The sequence below is a fragment of the Urocitellus parryii genome, chromosome 12, assembly GCF_045843805.1.
Source record: "Urocitellus parryii isolate mUroPar1 chromosome 12, mUroPar1.hap1, whole genome shotgun sequence".
NCBI classification, from domain to species: Eukaryota; Metazoa; Chordata; class Mammalia; order Rodentia; family Sciuridae; genus Urocitellus; species Urocitellus parryii.
Window position 1 is genome coordinate 87553267 of NC_135542.1, and position 16577 is coordinate 87569843.

Sequence of the window (16577 nt, forward strand, 5' to 3'; positions counted from 1 at the left end):
AAACCAAAAGCAGAAACTGTGAGGGGGCCTGACAAAAGCCAGGGGTGAGGGATGGAGTGTGGAACTGAGCTTTATCCTGTCGGTTTCTCTGGCGACATGCAGTTTCTCCTGCTTTTCTCTGCAAATCTGCCTGTTTTCGTCTAGTGGGCATGGACGTGCATCTGCTTGTCCCAAGTACTGCCATGCCAACCCAGCATTCTTTCGCTTCTCCCACAAGCACAGTTTCATCCTAAACAGTCCCATTACAAACTGAGAAAAAAAAAACTGCCTGTTTCAGCTAAGGTCCCGAGTTCATTTGTGGTTCCAAGACCTGGGGTGGCAGGCAGCTCTGGCTCCGACCCACCAGCAAGGGCTTTGAGAAAAAATAAAATGTACCCTGAATGGGACAGCTAAACTCAAGAGTGCCTGCCCAGCCATCTGTATCCTGTAGCAGAAAGAGTTACATAGTTTTGTTAACCATTTCCCAGGCCCTAAACACCTTTTTTTTTTTTTTAAAAACCATGCTAAGGGATAAGACAAGGATTTTTATGTATTAAAGCTTGATTATATGCTGTTTCAGCTTGCATAATCTTAGCTGTGACCTTCCTTCTTGCCTTAGATTATATTATTTCGAGCCCTGTTGACATTTTCTGCTTTCCCCAGTGCAGGGCTTATCGGGCTGCCCCCATTGATCAGGACAGCCAATGTTGCCTAAATATGCACCTGCTCAGAGTCAAAATGCTGTCAATGTACTTTCACCAGGATCTATGCCTTTTGCGATGCTTGACTGAGCCTTGCCATGGTGACCTGCTGCACTTTGTCCGAGTACACGGGGGACTTCTCCCAACCCCCCCACCCCAAGGCCGCCACCCTGAGAAGCAAATCAAGCATAAGTCCTGTAGGTGGTGGAAAGTCCAGGGGAGCAGAAGTCAGAGTACATCACTTCTTACTAATTCAGAGATCAGTGTTGGTTCTGATGTGGCATCTTGGGTATTTTTAAAGTCACCCAGTGAACCAGAATCATAGATCCCAGCCTAAGAAGGCATTTTAAGACAGCAGAGTCCCATCTAAGGCCACTGGGCAAATCAGATACTTGTTCTTTCTATTCCTAAGTCAGGGAACTTCAGTTCTAAGGGAATAAATGGCCTGTCCAAGGGGTGGGGCAAGGGGTAGGGCCAAGGTTTCTTTGCACAGTACCACTTGGTAAAGCACACCTAGGTCCACAGGACATGTCCCCCAAGCTTTCTGAAGTCACTGAGATGTTTTGCTGTCATCTCTTTCTAGCCCTTCGTGAAATTGTGTGGCTTTTCTTTTTTTAGCACTAGGGAGCTGCCCACTACTCACTACCTTCACTACTTCCTCCCCCTGGAGAAAGAAACCTTTTTTTGTCCAAATTTCAGTCATAGCTTCCAAACATCTCCACACCCTCACCCCTGCTCCCTGCAGTCTGTTGTCATTCAGACGGGGGAAGCCTGTTGAACCTGTCACATCAAGGTTCTGTTCTGTTCAACACTGGCCGATAGCTTCTTTCTTACTCAAGGTAAGAGTTAAAAGCCTTATACTGACTCATGGGGTACCTGGTTACCTCTCTGTTCTTGTTTTCCAGAATGATCTTCCATACTATTTGTCTCCAGCTACACCTGCCTCTTCTCACACGTGAGGCATGCCCCTGCCTCAGGACCCTCTGCCTGGCGTCCTCTTGTCCTGGGTGGCTACATGGCTGGCTTCTTTACCTTCATCAGGTCCTTGCTCAAAGATCACCTCAGGAGGCCTTCTCGTGACCATTCTATTTAACCCTTAACCCTTTCTTCCCTTCCTCCAACCCTTCCTATCACTCTGCTCTTCATTTTTCTCTTTAGCATGTACTCCTTTCTGACAAGCTAAATATTGTACTCTTCCATTGTTCATAGTTAGTTTCTTTGGCAGGAATTGTTTTTCTCTCTATTGGTCAGTAGTGTATCCCAGAGTCTTAGCAGTGTCTGACATAGCAAGTGTTCAATAAATAGTTATTAAATGAAATGAAATGAAAGGCGACCTCTTCCCATAGTGTCACTTTCTACTCCCCTAGGCTGTCCTCTCTGTTGAATGATGATCAGCTCTTCTGACCCCTCCCTCTAGAATTTTCTCCCTCTAAGCAGTCCATGGATGAGTTTGGATGAATCTCTCTATGGTTCAAAGACTCCTTTAGAAAATCTGATAAAAGCTATGGAAACTCCTGGAATGATAACTAGACACAAACAATTTTTTTTCTCGACAGCAAAATATTTTACAGACAACTGTAGCCCATCTGTATACCCCAGGTAGTGAATCTTAATATTAAATTAGAAAAGTCACTCTGGTAATAATCCTGCAGAACTGACTCCTCTTCCTGCCCCCAGTTCCCTTTTGGCTCCTTTCTCTCTTGACTAGAGAAATGGCCATGAAGTGTCCACAGCTCTCCCAACTTTCTCCTAGCCTCTCCTGCCTGGGAGCTGGCTCTGGAGCTTCCTTGAACCTTGGAGAATGGCACCTCGCTGTTCAGCCTTCTCTGTAGGCAAGCTCGTCATAACCCTCTTGCTGGAAAGTTTAGACCAACTCTTCTCCCAGGAAATTCTGATTACAATTCCAAGTTTCCCTAATAAAAGTAGGAGAAAGGGAATAGAGTCAATCACATCTCAACTTCTGTCAATGTGTCCCAGTCTGGCTCTGCCTGTTTTCCCCAAACTACCCCCTTCTATGCTTTCTCTGGATTCCTACATTGAAACCTGGTTTCTGTTGCCAGTTTTTATTAATCCAAGTTGCTTTTACGGCTTCCTCTTGACACTAGCCATCTCAAGTTTAGTTCAGGTCACTGCTGGGCACGGAAGTAGTGCATTAAGTTGTTCATAGTTCTGTTCTGCTCCATTTGTGGGCATTGGGGCAGGTCCTGTGTTCTCAGCACCTTTGTGATTTTGCCAGTACAAGGCATATAATATAGTATGTAAATATCAGATTGTTCTCTGGCTTAAGTACCTTTTCTTTCTCTAATTCTTTTAGGTTCTCTGCATCCTTAAGAGCAGGATTTCACAACTTACCACAGTTTAGCCTGTGGCATATACTGCCTCTGTGATTCACCGTTCTTCCATGTGATCTCGTCCTTTCTCTCTAGCTGAAGTGAATATTAAAAGAAATGATTTATACTTGTTTCACCTAATTCCCTTGTCTCACCTTCATCCAGCTCCTAACTTAAATTAGATACTTGTTTATTTATTTATTCAACAACTATTTTTTGAGCGCATGCGTCATGTCAACCATGGTGCCTGCCCCAGGGGTTCAACGGTAACAAAGGAAGAGAGGAGAGAGAAAAAAGAAAACAAAAATCCCTTCTTACAAGGTGCTTTCAGTCTACTAGTAGGCACAAAAATCAATCAAAAAAGTGAAGGAAAAAATACAAAATTACACCTGGAAAAAAAATACATGGTGGTATATGGAAAAAAATATGAATATTTGTCAAGAAGGTAAAGAAAGGCATCCCTAAGCTAGTGATGAGACTAGCCAGGCAGAGAAGGGGGGACAAGGAATGGCATCTCAGAGGGAGTGGCATGTGCAGAAGTCCTATGACAGGAGAACAAACTCTGAAGGACAGGGAAGGTGGTAACAGCAGAGATGGTTTGGTCAAGGATGTTGCCCTTCATCCTAGGACCAACAGGTAGCCATTGGGAGGTTTCAAGTAAGAAGGTGAGATAGTCAGATTATATTTAAAAGATCATTCTAGGTGCTTTGTCAAGAATGGCTTGAGGGTTGGGGATTTAGCTCAGTTGGAAGAGTGCTTGCCTTGCACAGGGCCCTGGGTTCAATCCCCAGCACAGCAAAAAAAAAAAAAAAAAAAAAAAAAAAAAAAAGACTTGAACCAAAGGTCTCAGATCCGAATAAAGGTAGGAGACTAAATGTGAAAGTCAGGCTGTCATCTGGGCAAGAGAAGCATGGACAAGAGTGGTGGCCATGGAGATGGAGAGAGTGAAACAGGTTCACCCAACATTCTGGAAGAAATATTGTCAGGATGCGGGAGTGGATTTAACACGGAGGGAGAAGGTGGTGTCAAAGCTGAGTCCTCCATTCTTGAACTGTGACTGCTGGAGGGATGAACATTAGGTTGGCACTGTGAGACTGCCCCGGGGCCCTTCCTAGCAACCTCACTCCTGCCTGTTCCTCTGTGTCACTGAGAATCCACTCTGTTCGGTTGCTGTACTGTGGGTTTCATCTTCTCTGTGGGGGTGGGAGAGCATGTTGGTCTACCCAACAGCCCACTTCCAAGAGCTTTGTCTCTGAGCCACGTGCAACTCTGAAAGCATTTCCAGGGAAGGGTGGGCTGGCTTCATAAATGCTAAGTGAAATTCTGTGTTCCTGCCAGACACTTTGATATATGGAGCAATGCTGGTAAGCGTCTGGGCTTTTCTTCTTTTCTTCTTCTTCTTCTTTTTTTTTTTTTTTTAATCCATCTCTGAGCTATCCCCTGAATGGCTGTTGACAATTAGCTGCTAAGTAAAAGGAGGCACTTATTTTTATTGCAGCACCGACAGCTTTATGTTGACTCTTTAAAAGCCACAGGTCCTGTGTGTAAAGGTGAGTGAGGAGGGGAGTGGTGTGGGAATCAGGGCCAGGAGGGCCGGGGCAGGTGCAAACAGATCCCGTGGTTTCCGTATGGGACTCTGAGCCTGAGCAGTGTTTGCAAGCATGTGCTGATCTGGAAAGGAAAAGGGACGGTTCTTCCAACGCCGGGAGGAGAGGAGGCCTGGGGCTGTCTTGTCAGAGGCTCTGAGTCCTCTGTGCCGCCATGCCTCATATTCCCAGGATGCCGCGGTGGGAACTGGACTGTGGCTTTCCTGTCCTGGCGCTGCTCTTTTGCTGGGATTTCAAGAGGAAAACCCCTGGTCTCCGAAAGAAAGGTATTTCTTCCTATTTTGTGATTCGATTCTTCTGCCGGAAGACACACTTTTTTCTCAGTTCCTTTTTACTGTCTTGTCAGGGATGGGGGATACCCCTGGAACTGAGCCACTGTGACACGGAGACCAGTGCAGGGATGGCAGGTGGGGGTGGGGGAAAGATTGTCCTCAGGGTCTGGGGGTATGCAGGGGGTGGGGTATTTGAGTGATGACAAATAAAGAATGAGATTGGGAGGGAGGTGACAGCTGATCTTTCCATCTTTAGTTCCCCAAATCACCTCAGGGTCCTGGTATTTTCTAGCCCAACTTGGGACAGGGAGATGGAGCTGAGGATGGAGGATGTGCTGTGTACAGAGTCTGGGCAGTTGTCCAGTCTGTGGTAATGAGATGTCACCCGCCTGTGGTTGTTCAGGGTAGGGTGGGTGCCTTCTGTCCAAAGCCGTTAGATCTGGAGGGCTGGAGAGGAACAAGATGGACATAATGGAACGGAAGTGGGATGGCCAGAGGACTGTGGAATACACACCAAGAATCTCCACCCCTTAGTCCCTCCCCTTGAGACTTGATGGTATCTGAAATTTTATTCTGTAGACTTTAAGCAAAAGGAATTAAAGCAGTAAATATAGGCCCACAGAGTAACTCTGACCTAAAGATAAATTCTTCATCTGAGTCTCAGTTTCTTCATCTGTAAAATGGAACACTTTGTGGGGCTCGGCGAGGACCAAACTAGATAGCACACATGGAAACATCTGAGGCAGTTCCCAGCACAAAATTAACTTAAAGTGGCCAATTATGAGGATCGTGATATTACTTTTAGCAATTAAAATAATTCTATCACGTAGAGCAATTATAATTAATGAAATGTTATAATGGTTAGGATGGAAATGCCTATGTAATGGTGACTGGCTCAAAGTGGTGATGACTTCTGAGTAGGAGTTGATCAGACCCCCATCCTGCTGTCAGAGGGTAGTCAGCATGGAGCACCAGTCCCCTGAAAGAGTGGGTCCAGCCTACTAGGGCATGACACAGATGTGGCAGCCTGGGACTTGCCTCTTCTTGTCCTTGGCAAGGAGAATGGCCTTGGAATAACTCCTGCCCCGATGTCTTCTTCCTTCAATGGCCTCTTCCTGTTTTCTTCTTGGGCTTTTCTCTGTTTATCTGTTTTCCCACATTTAGGCTTTTTCACGTCCACTCAGAATCAAAGGGTAGAGATAAGGGTCTAGAGATCAGAAATCAGTACTATTCAGGCTTGGGTCTTTGGAGTTCCATTGAAGTTTTGGATTCCAGACTCCTCATAGGTGATCTGAGTTGAAGAAGGACAAAACCTGATCTAGACAAACTAAAAGTAACAAGAATGTTCTTTGTCTCATGGAAGAAGAGGCACTGTGGTCCCAATGTAGCCCACAGTGGTGAGTTCTGGCTGGAGGAAAGAGCTTCAACTCATTTCTAGGCTGGAGATGTAGAGTTTGGAGTCTTTAAATCTGTGTGATATTTATGAGATTATGAGGAAGTTCATGAAAATGGGGACGGGAAGCCCTAGAAGACTCTGGCATTTGGGGGACGGTGAGAAAGGACCAATGATCTGGGGAGGCTGAGAGGGAACAGCCAATGAGATAAATGAGGAACTGAGAGACAGTGGTGTACCCAAGGCTACATGAGCAAGCGTCTTGAGGAGAGGGAGTGATTTGCTTTGTCATATGCTGCTAATAGCAGCTGAGTTTAGGCCTGGACATTTGACTCCTGGGCTTAGAGCTATAAAGGCCATTGATCTCTGGACAAGAGCAGGTTTGGAGAAATGCTGAACAGAGAAGGGGTGGAGACCCGGAGGAATGGGAGGCAGCAGGTAGAAATAGCTCTTGGTGGTCTGGTCCATCACGTGCCAATTTCTGTGCCAGGAGATAAAAATAGATGGTGAGCCAGACAAGCCGTCTGCCTTTGAGGAGCCCACAGTCCAGTGGAAGGGAAAGATGTTTAAATAAATCATCATAAAACTACAGGAGAGGCCATAAAAACAGAGGTGTGCATCAGGAGCTCCATTAGCCCAGAGGAAGGAGTGGCCAGATCCCTTTGAAGAAACATTGAAACTCAGAAAGATTGGGTTTCCAGGTAGTAGATATAGGAGGAATGGCATTAGTGCAAGAGTTTTTAAGCACAAAGATCACCTTTCATTCTTTCTATCATAATCTCCAGCCACCAAGGAGCCTGGCACGAGGACAGATGCTCAGTTGGCATTTGCTGAATGATTTTGTGAATTCTGGTAGAAGGATTTTTCTGGAAACAGAACTGCAAAAGAAACCCTTGTAGGCTGGGCGCTGTGGCACACTCCTGTCATCTCAGCAATTTGGGAGATTGAGGCAGAATGATAGTGAGTTCAAAGCCAGCCTCAGCAACTTAGTGAGGCCCTAAGCAACTCAGCCAGACCCTGTTTCTAAATAAAGTACAAAAAAAAGGCTGGGGATGTGACTCAGTGGCTAAGGGCCCTGGGTTCGATCCAACCAAAAAAAAAAAAAAAAAAAAAGAAAGAAAGAAAGGAAGAAAGCAACCATTTCAGGAATGATGTAGATGTCAGCATCAAGAATAGAAAGTTGTTTGAAGCATATGTAGGATGGGATCCATATTGGGGGAAAGAAAGGTAGTATGGCTAATTCTAATGCTTGGAATTTTGTGAATCAGGCTATTTGGGTGCAGGTCGTTCATGTAAGAGCTGGGTAGGAGATTATTCTTTCATAAATTGACAAAGACCTAAGCTAACATAGGCTCTCTATATCAAAAGAATATAATTTCTATTTTAAAGATTAAGTCCCAGAGGAGATGGAAGGGATGGAGCAGACAGTTCAGGAAAGCGTCACTCAGGAAGACAGAACCCTTCCTTCCCCTGAGAGGACAGGGACAGAAGTGGAGGAAGGAAAGAGAGGCAGGACTGGGGGTGAGGGAGTACACTCGCCTTCTCCATTTGGAGACATAGGGACAGAGGAGACAAGGTTACCTACTGTCACAGAGGGGAGGGAAGGGGTGGTGAGCTCAAGGGGGTGACGACAATTTGGAACCAAGGTCTTAGAAAGATTGGGATTATAAATTTCCAGGAGATGGCAATGGCTTGTTCCTCATGGCTCCCAGGGGCCTGATGAAGACGGTAGGCATGTTGGAGGGAAAAGTAATGTTGGGAAGTGAATGTCCTGGTGAGAACAACTCAGAGTGCATGGAGGAGTGGAGGCCAGACACAGCAAGGCTGATGGTCTCCGCTAAGGAGAAAAGCCTGACTTCTCATCCTTATATTATGTTTGGGTTTTCCCCCAGGTGAGTCCTGAAGACTCCTGGATCCCAAGTTTTAACTACTCCAAAAGACATCTGCCTGGCCCCCTAAGGGCCAGCCACTCTCTGGACCTCACAAAAAACTCCTCAAAGGGAATTTCCCAAATACTATGTGGTCTGTTTTAAGTCAGATCATTTTAATTGTGTCCTTCTCATTTGGTGGAACTCTCTCTTCACCTCCTTTCACGTACAAACAGAAACCTAATTCTGTTGATGGACATTCTCTGGTTGTCTCTGGCCATTTTTTGTGTGGTCCTCTCATTTCCATAACTGGATGGTAAGCTCTTAGAAAGCAAGAGTCAGGTCCTACATGTCTGCAGAGATGCCTGCTAAGGTTTCAACTAAAGAAATGCCAAAATACTTGCTTAAGGACAAGTTAATTCATTAGGTAATTCAGCAGAATTTGCATCTGCCTTGTGCCAGACATTATGCTAAATATTGGGGACAAAACGAGACCCTCTCCCTCTCCTGGCCTCAGGGGGCTTCTGATCTCCTGCAGCACATAGGCTCCGTGTAGGAAGGAATGGGACATTCGAGAAGGGAGGCAGATGCACAGAGTAGGGATGTGGACTATCTATCTGGGGGACTTGCCAGCAGAGACCAGCCCTATTTGAGAGGGGCCAGGGGAAACACACAGAATCCATGAGACAGGGAAGAGAGAGGACAGGCTGGGCAGCCAGAAGAGACTGTCCAAGGACACAGAGACTGGAGAGCACTGTGTTTTGGGAACATCAGGGTGAGGTGCCTTTGGGGCATGACAGTAAGTCACACCAAAAATGTTGGTGGGTACCAGGCCAACCTGAGGAATGCCAGCCTTGGCTTTCACACTTGTACCACAAGACTGTTTAATCTAACTAAGCCTCACTGAAATGCAGTGAGACAGCAGCCCAGACGATCTGGTTGGGATTAGACCCAACATTCTCACCTTCCAGCACTTGGGACATGATGAGGGGTGGGGCTCAGAGGAGGTCTTAGGTTTGGAGGAGCAAACTGAAGACCGCTGCTGTGGCAATTGGAGAACTAAATGATTATTCAAGCCCAGTAAAATGTTGTTGCTCGGGTAGAGCAGTGATTCAGGAAGGTAGGGAGCAGAAGGGTTTTGAAAATGGTAAAAGGAAGAAACTGTGACAGTTTGGCTGCAGTGAAGGCCAGGAGGACATAGAAAATTTGAGAGAGCCTGGTGTAGCTCTTTATAGGTGGAATCCACCTTAATTAGACTCACGATAGAGCATTTCAGCCAGAGATAGAATCATGAGGAGAACCTAGGATCTTTGCAAACCAGTGTCCTGGGGATTGAAGTGCCAGGGTGAGCAGAGTCCTGGTTGTAAAAGAAGTAGGACCAGGCAAGACAGAACTGAAGCCACGGCCTGTCTTCTGAACCCTCAGGACACTAGGGGCCTGGAGCTTGATGGCAGAATAGGTAGGCAAGGATTGTGCTCATTCAGAAACTCATTTTGTTACCCATGGTGGGTGGGGGAATTCCAGATAGCCCAGTGCTATTGGGGCTGGGGTGGCGCTGGTCCATGCTTGCTCTGCTGGAGGCAGTGCAATTGGAGAAAAGATTTTTTGGAAAGCAATTTGCATCACATCAGGTCATAAAAATGTTCAAACCACTTGACCCTGTAATGCTTCATGTGGGAGTGTGCCCTCTGGCAATAGTTCAAAAGAATCAAATGTCTGTTCACCTAGCCAAGTGTTAATTAACTAAGTAATTAATTAGACATAATGCATGTGTGCTACATACACCCCAGGAGGGTGGAGAATGTGTGCACCGTGGCAATGTTTATAATAGTAGTTATTTTAAATGTCACAATGGTTTAGCACAGTATGAGACAACCCTGTGTGGCCATTATGCTTTCATGCTCTCTGACACAAGCAGAATTCAAAATGGGCTGCTTGTTGTCATGGTTTACTGCACGTTCCCAGGAGTTTATTGTCTGGGCTTGAATTCTGACAGTGCCGTGTCCTATATATGAGCTGGCAAGTTCACTAGTATGTCTAAGCTCAGTGTCTTTAACGTAAAATGGGTACAAGATTAAATAATAAAAGGTGTACAAAATACTTAGTACCATCCTTAGCCCACAAGTACTTGGTGAACTCCAGCTGTTGTTTTAAATATATAAATATGTGGGTGAATAGAAAAAAAAAAAAACCTGACAGAGACTGCCCCAAATTTATAGCTTCAGGAAATGTAATGAGTAATTTGTCTCCCGTGTTTTGGTTAGTATCTTTGCACTGAATTCTTTAAAGCCACAGGCCACACCGAAAAGTAAGCAAAGCACTTTGATCTGTCAGTTGATCTAGGAAAGGTCCGAATGATGGGCTTTGCTCTCTTTCCAGCGGTGTTTGGCCAGCGCTTGGATGAGACTGTGGCCTATGAACAGAAGTTCGGCCCCCACCTGGTGCCCATCCTGGTGGAGAAGTGTGCAGAGTTCATCCTGGAGCACGGTGTGAATGAAGAGGGCATCTTCCGCCTGCCCGGCCAGGACAACCTGGTGAAGCAGCTGAGAGATGCTTTTGATGCCGGGGAGCGGCCCTCCTTTGACAGGTGCGTGGTCCTCTCCTGCGGTGCTCCCTCTGCCCTCTCCTCTGCCTGGCCCCGTGAGAGGACCTCTCTATTCCAGTTGAGCCCTGGGTCCTGCACAGACACTTCCAAGAACTGTGGCTTACAACAGAAAGAGCCTTTTGTTCTGTTCACAGTTGAGAATTCAGGACCTGTAACACAGTCAAGAGAGTTTGCTGTTATTTATAGCAGAGATGACGTGAACCTGCACTAGAGCCTTCTGGGATAAGTGACATCCAGGATACAGGGAACGGGATGTGCACAGTAGGGCAGAAAGCTGGGAACTACTCTAAAGCCACCCTTTGGGAAGATAGGAGCTGAGCCTACAGGCACGCAATATAGCAGGGAATGTACTGTATCGAATGATTTGTCTTTTTTATTGTTGTTTCACTTTAAACCACCCAGTTTTTGTTTGTTTGTTTGTTTTTTACTATTTATGCTGTTTTTCTCATTTCTTTGTTTTCTTCATTCAGTCTGTGGGTGTTTTCTGTGTTGGGGGCTATGACAGGTAGTGGACAGTGTATAATGGAACAGGATTCTGGAAGCAGGACTTCAGAGAGGAGGCTGGCACAGAATCCTGGAAGAGGCAATGAATTTCTGAACTAGTGCAGTGAAAGGCAAGGGGTGGGGGCTGAGGGCTCTACATGACATCCCAGAACTGAGGGACTTTGGGAGATTCAGAGACTGTGGTCCTGCAGATTGTCAGCTGATTATCTTTCTGCCATTTTTCTTGGGAACCTCTCATTGTGTTTCAACAATAGTACATTTCCCAACCTGACTGTGCCTAAAGGCATTTTTAGACAGTGACTAAGCAGGGTATTTTTTTTTTTTTCAGAATCCCTGTGTTAAGGGAATGGGCCCGCCCTAGATTTCCTGAGGTCAGCCATGGAGTATAGACAGGGCTCCAGGCCAGCTTGTGTTCTCCTTTTGAGGTAGAAAGTTCACAAGTTGCAAAAGGGGAAGTTCTCAGAAGACAGTGCTAATTATAGGCTATCAAGAGCAAAACCAAAAAGGAAAATATACTCACAAATCCAAGATGTAGCTTTACAGTCAGGTACTCATAGTGTTCTTGTTTCTGTTGCCTCAAATGTCTCCCTTCTCCTGTCCCAATCCACCCATCCTCTCCTTTGTCCAGGAGTTGCCCTCACCCAGTCTGATCTATAATCCCCATTGCTGAAACCAAGGAGATTCTCAGGTTGCCTGTACCTCTTACCACTTCAAAGCTTTCCAACATACTCCCAGAGTTTCCTTTGAGGATCAGCAGTTTTTCTTAACATGAAATAAACATTTCTTCACTAAAGAGCTTCAGAGACAATCATGTTGTCACATAAGGTTTTGGTCAATGACAGACCACATATACAATGGTGTAAACCATACAGTCTAGGTTTACAACATAGGAACATCTAGGATTGTGGAAGTAGACGCTATGATGTTTACACAATGACTAAATTGCCTAATTACTCATTTCTTATAACACATTCTTGTTGTTAAGCAACACATGACTGTATATGGTAGGTGAAGATTTATTTTCCCTTACAGCTCTGCAGAATGAACACACTAGCCCTTGGAAGCCATGGGTATGAAAAATTTTCTTAATGGGCTACATATTAAATATTTAGGATTTGTAGGCTAGATGGTCATTGCCACAAGTAGTACATGATGTTCTTACAGTAAGAAAGCAAAGACAATACATAAATGTGGCTGTGTTCTTCTAAAATTCAATTTATGGGTACTGGAATTTGAGTTTTATATAATTTTCACGTCATGAGATTTTTTAAATTTTAATATTTTTCATTTGTTCTTTTTAGTTATACATGACAGTAGAATATATTTTGACATATCATACTCCTGGAGTATACTTCCTATTTTTGTGGTTGTACATGATGTGGAGTTACATTGGTTGTGTATTCATATATGAACATAGTAAAGTTATGTCCGATTCATTCTACTGTCTTTCGCCTTTCCATCCCTCCTCCCTTCGCCCATTCCCAGCTTTCCATTCCATTAAACTTCAATTCCCTGTACCCCCCACCCCATTGTAAGTCAGTATCCACATGTCAGAGAGTACATTCAGCCTGTGGTTTTGGGGGGTTGGTTTATTTCACTTAGCATAATAGCCTCCAGTTCTATCCATTTACTGGCAAATGCCATAATTTCATTTGCCTTTATGAGAGAGTAATATTCCCTTTTATATATGGACCACATTTTCCTTATCCATTCATCTGTTGAAGGGCACCTAACTTGGTTCCATACCTTAGCTATTGTGAATTGAGCTGCTATAAACATTTATGTGGCCATGTCACTATAGTATGCTGATTTTAAGTCCTCTGGGTATATTTCGAGGAGTGAGATAAATGGGTCAATTGGTGGTTCCATTCCAAGTTTTTTGAGGACTCTTCATACTGCTTTCCAGAGCAGTTGCTCCAATTTTCAATCTCACCAGCAATATATGAGCATACCTTTTTCTCCACATCTTCACCAACATTTGTTGTTATTTCTGTTCTTGATAATTGCCATCTGACTGGAGTGAGATGAAATCTCAGTATAGTTTTAACTTTCATTTCTCTAATTGCTAGTGATGTTGAACATTTTTTCATGTATTTGTTGACCATTTGTATTTCTTCTGTGAAACGTCTGCTCAGTTCCTTAGCCCGTTTATTGATTGAGTTATTTGATTTTTGGTGTTAAGTTTTTTTGAGTTTTTAATATATCCTGGAGGTTGATGCCCTATCTGAGGTACAGGTGGCAAAGATTTTCTCCCATTCTATAAGCTCTCTTCATGTTCTTGATTGTTTCTTGCTGTGAAGAAGTTTTTAGTTTGATAGCATCCCATTGATTGATTCTTGATTTTTTTACTTCTTGTGCTTTAGGAGTCTTATTGAGGAATTTGGTTCCTGAGCCAACATGATGGAGATTTGGGTCTACTTTTTCTTCTAGTAGGTGCAGGGTCTCTGGTCTAATGCCAAGAAACTTGTTCCGCTTTGAGTTGATTTTTGTGCAGGGTGAGAGATTGGGGTCTAATTTCATTTTTTTTTTTACATATGGATTTCCAGTTTTCCCAGCATCATTTATTGAAAAGGCTATCTTTTCTCCAGTTTATGTTTTTGGCATTTTTATCTAGTATGAGATAACTGTATTTATGTAGGTTTGTCTCTGTATTTTCTATTCTGTACCATTGATCTACGTGTCTGTTTTGGTGCCAATACCATGCTGTTTTTTGTTACTATAGCTCTGTAGTGTAATTTAAGGTCTGGTGTTGTGATACCTCCTGCTTCACTTTTCTCACTGAGAATTGCTTTAGCTATTCTGGGTCTCTTATTTTTCCAATGAATTTGATGACTGCTTTTTTCATTTCTATGAAGAACATCATTGGAACCTTAATAGGAGTTGCATGAAATCTGTATAAAGCTTTTGTAGTATGGCCATTTTGACAATATTAATTCTGCCTATCCAGGAACGCAAGAGATCTTTCCATCTTCTAAGGTCTTCCTAGTGTCCCAGATATTTTAGAATGCTATATTGCTTTTATCATTTACCTCTAAGTATTTTTATTTCACTCCTGATTTTCTCTGCTATTGATTGGCCATCCAATAGCATATTATTTAGTATTCAGGTGTTAGAGTAGCTTCTATTTTTTATTTTATTATTGATTTCTAATTTTATTCCATTTTCTGATAGAATGTAAGGTATTATCTCTATTTTTCATATTCGCTAAGAGTTGCTTTGTGGACTAAGATATGGTCTATTTTAGTGAAGGATCCATGTGCTACTAAGAAGAAAGTGTATTCAGTCATCAATGGATGAAATATTCTATATGTGTCTATTAAATCATAATTAATTAATTGTATTTTTTAGTTCTATAGCTTCTTTATCTAGGTTTTTGTTTGGATAATTTATCTAATGGTGAGAGAGGTATGTTAGAGTCACCCAGTATTTTTGTGTTGTAGTCTATTTGATTCTTGAAATCGAAGGGTTTGTTTCATGTACGTAGATGCTCAATTGTTTGGGGCATAAATATTTATGATTGTTATGTATTATTGATGTATAATTCCCTTAAGCAGTATAAAATGTCCTGTTTTGACCCTTTTGATTAACTTTGGCTTGAAAGTTTCTATACTTATCTGATATAAGTATAGAAACGCCTGCTTGTTTACAAGAATCATGTGAATGATATGTTTTTTTCCATCCTTTTACCTTCAGTCTGTGGATGTCTTTGCTTATGAGGTGAATGTCTTGAAGACAGCATATTATTGACTTGTTTCTTAATCCAATCTGCTAGTCTGTGTATTTTGATTGATGAGTTTAGGCCATTTACATTCAGTGTTATTATTGAAATATGATTTCTATTCCCTGTGATTTTGATTTATTTCTGGATTTTAGTTTGAATTAGTTTCTCCTTTGATTGATTATTGTTCTAGTGTAGTTTCCTCCCTTTGCTGGTTTTCACTTTTTTTTTTTCTTCATGAAATATCTTATTGAGTGTGTTTTGTAGTATAAGCTTTCTAGTTGTGAATTCTTTTAACTTTTGTTTATCACTTTTTGTTTTTATTTCATTGTCAAATCTGAAACTTAATTTTGCTGGGTATAGTATTCTTGGCTGGCATCCGTTTTCTTGCAGAGCTTGGAATATGTTATTCCATGACCTTCTAACTTTGAGGGTCTGTGTTGAGAAATCAGCTGCGATCCAGATTGGTTTCCCTCTAAAAATAACCTGTCATTTTTCTCTGGCAGCCTTTAACGTTTTATTCTTATATTGTAAGGCATTTACATAATTGTTGTGGATCTGTTGTAATTTCGTACATTTGGGGTCCTGTAAGATTTCTGTACTTGATTTTCCATTTCATTCTTTAGGTTTGGGAAATCTTCTGATATTATTTCATTGAAAATATTGTACATTCCTTTGACTTGTGTCTCTGAGCCTTCATCTATCCTGATTAATCTTAAATTTGCTCTTTTCAGTTTATCCCATATTTCTTGGAAGTTCATGGTTTCTTAATATCTTTTTCCATGGTCAACTTTCTTTTCAAGATTAGATATTTTTTCTTCATCACCTGAAACTCTGTCTTCCAAGTAATCTAGTCTGCTCTTGATGCTTTCAACTGAATTTTTAATTTTGCTTATTGATTCCTTCATTTTGAATATTTCTATTTGATGTTTTTTAGAATCTCTTTCTCTTTCTTGAAGTGATCTTTCACTTCCTGTATTTACTGCAAGATTTCACTCCTTATATCATCCCTTACCTTGCAGATCAGTTTAACCACGTACATTCTAAACTCCATCTCTAACATTTCTTCCACTGTGGTGTCAATGGATTGTGTTATTGGTGTATCTTGGTTTGTTTGGGATGATTTAGTTCTTTCTTTTTCATGTTGTTTGTGTGTCTACCCAACTAATAGTATGAGTATGAGGCAGTAGAGTTTCTACCCTGTAGACTTATAATGTCCCTGAAGGTTTCCAGTACATTACCATTTATGGGGAGAGAAATAATAACAACAACCATGCAAACAATATATAGCATTAAACCAAATATTCCTGCTGTGACGTCTATAATGTTAGTTGTCACAAAAAAACAGAAATAATATGATCAGTTATTGCCTACAATAAGAACAGTAAGTTTGCAAAAGGGTTTACAATTTTGAATGATGAACACGAAGAGAATAGAAGTGATATAGGATGTGATGATTGTGAGGGAGTAGGAAAGAAGATAGAAATAAAAAACTAAAGGAAGAGTAAAAGAGATAAAAATATAGATTGGCTGTTAGCAGAAGAAAAGGGAAATAGGTTAGAGAATAAATATATAGAGAGTTACTATATATATATATATA

The 16577-nt window shown here is 42.4% G+C and overlaps 1 protein-coding gene across 1 annotated transcript in view; it reads left to right on the forward strand.

Annotated features, from left to right (window-relative positions):
• The window catches only part of Arhgap25 (Rho GTPase activating protein 25), an 81375-nt gene that overhangs the window by 49933 nt on the left and 14865 nt on the right, over positions 1–16577 (forward strand). Inside the window, exon 5 of the mRNA XM_026387243.2 lies at positions 10530–10737. Within this exon, the coding sequence (XP_026243028.2) occupies positions 10530–10737 (208 nt within the window). The remainder of the gene's footprint in view (positions 1–10529; positions 10738–16577) is intronic.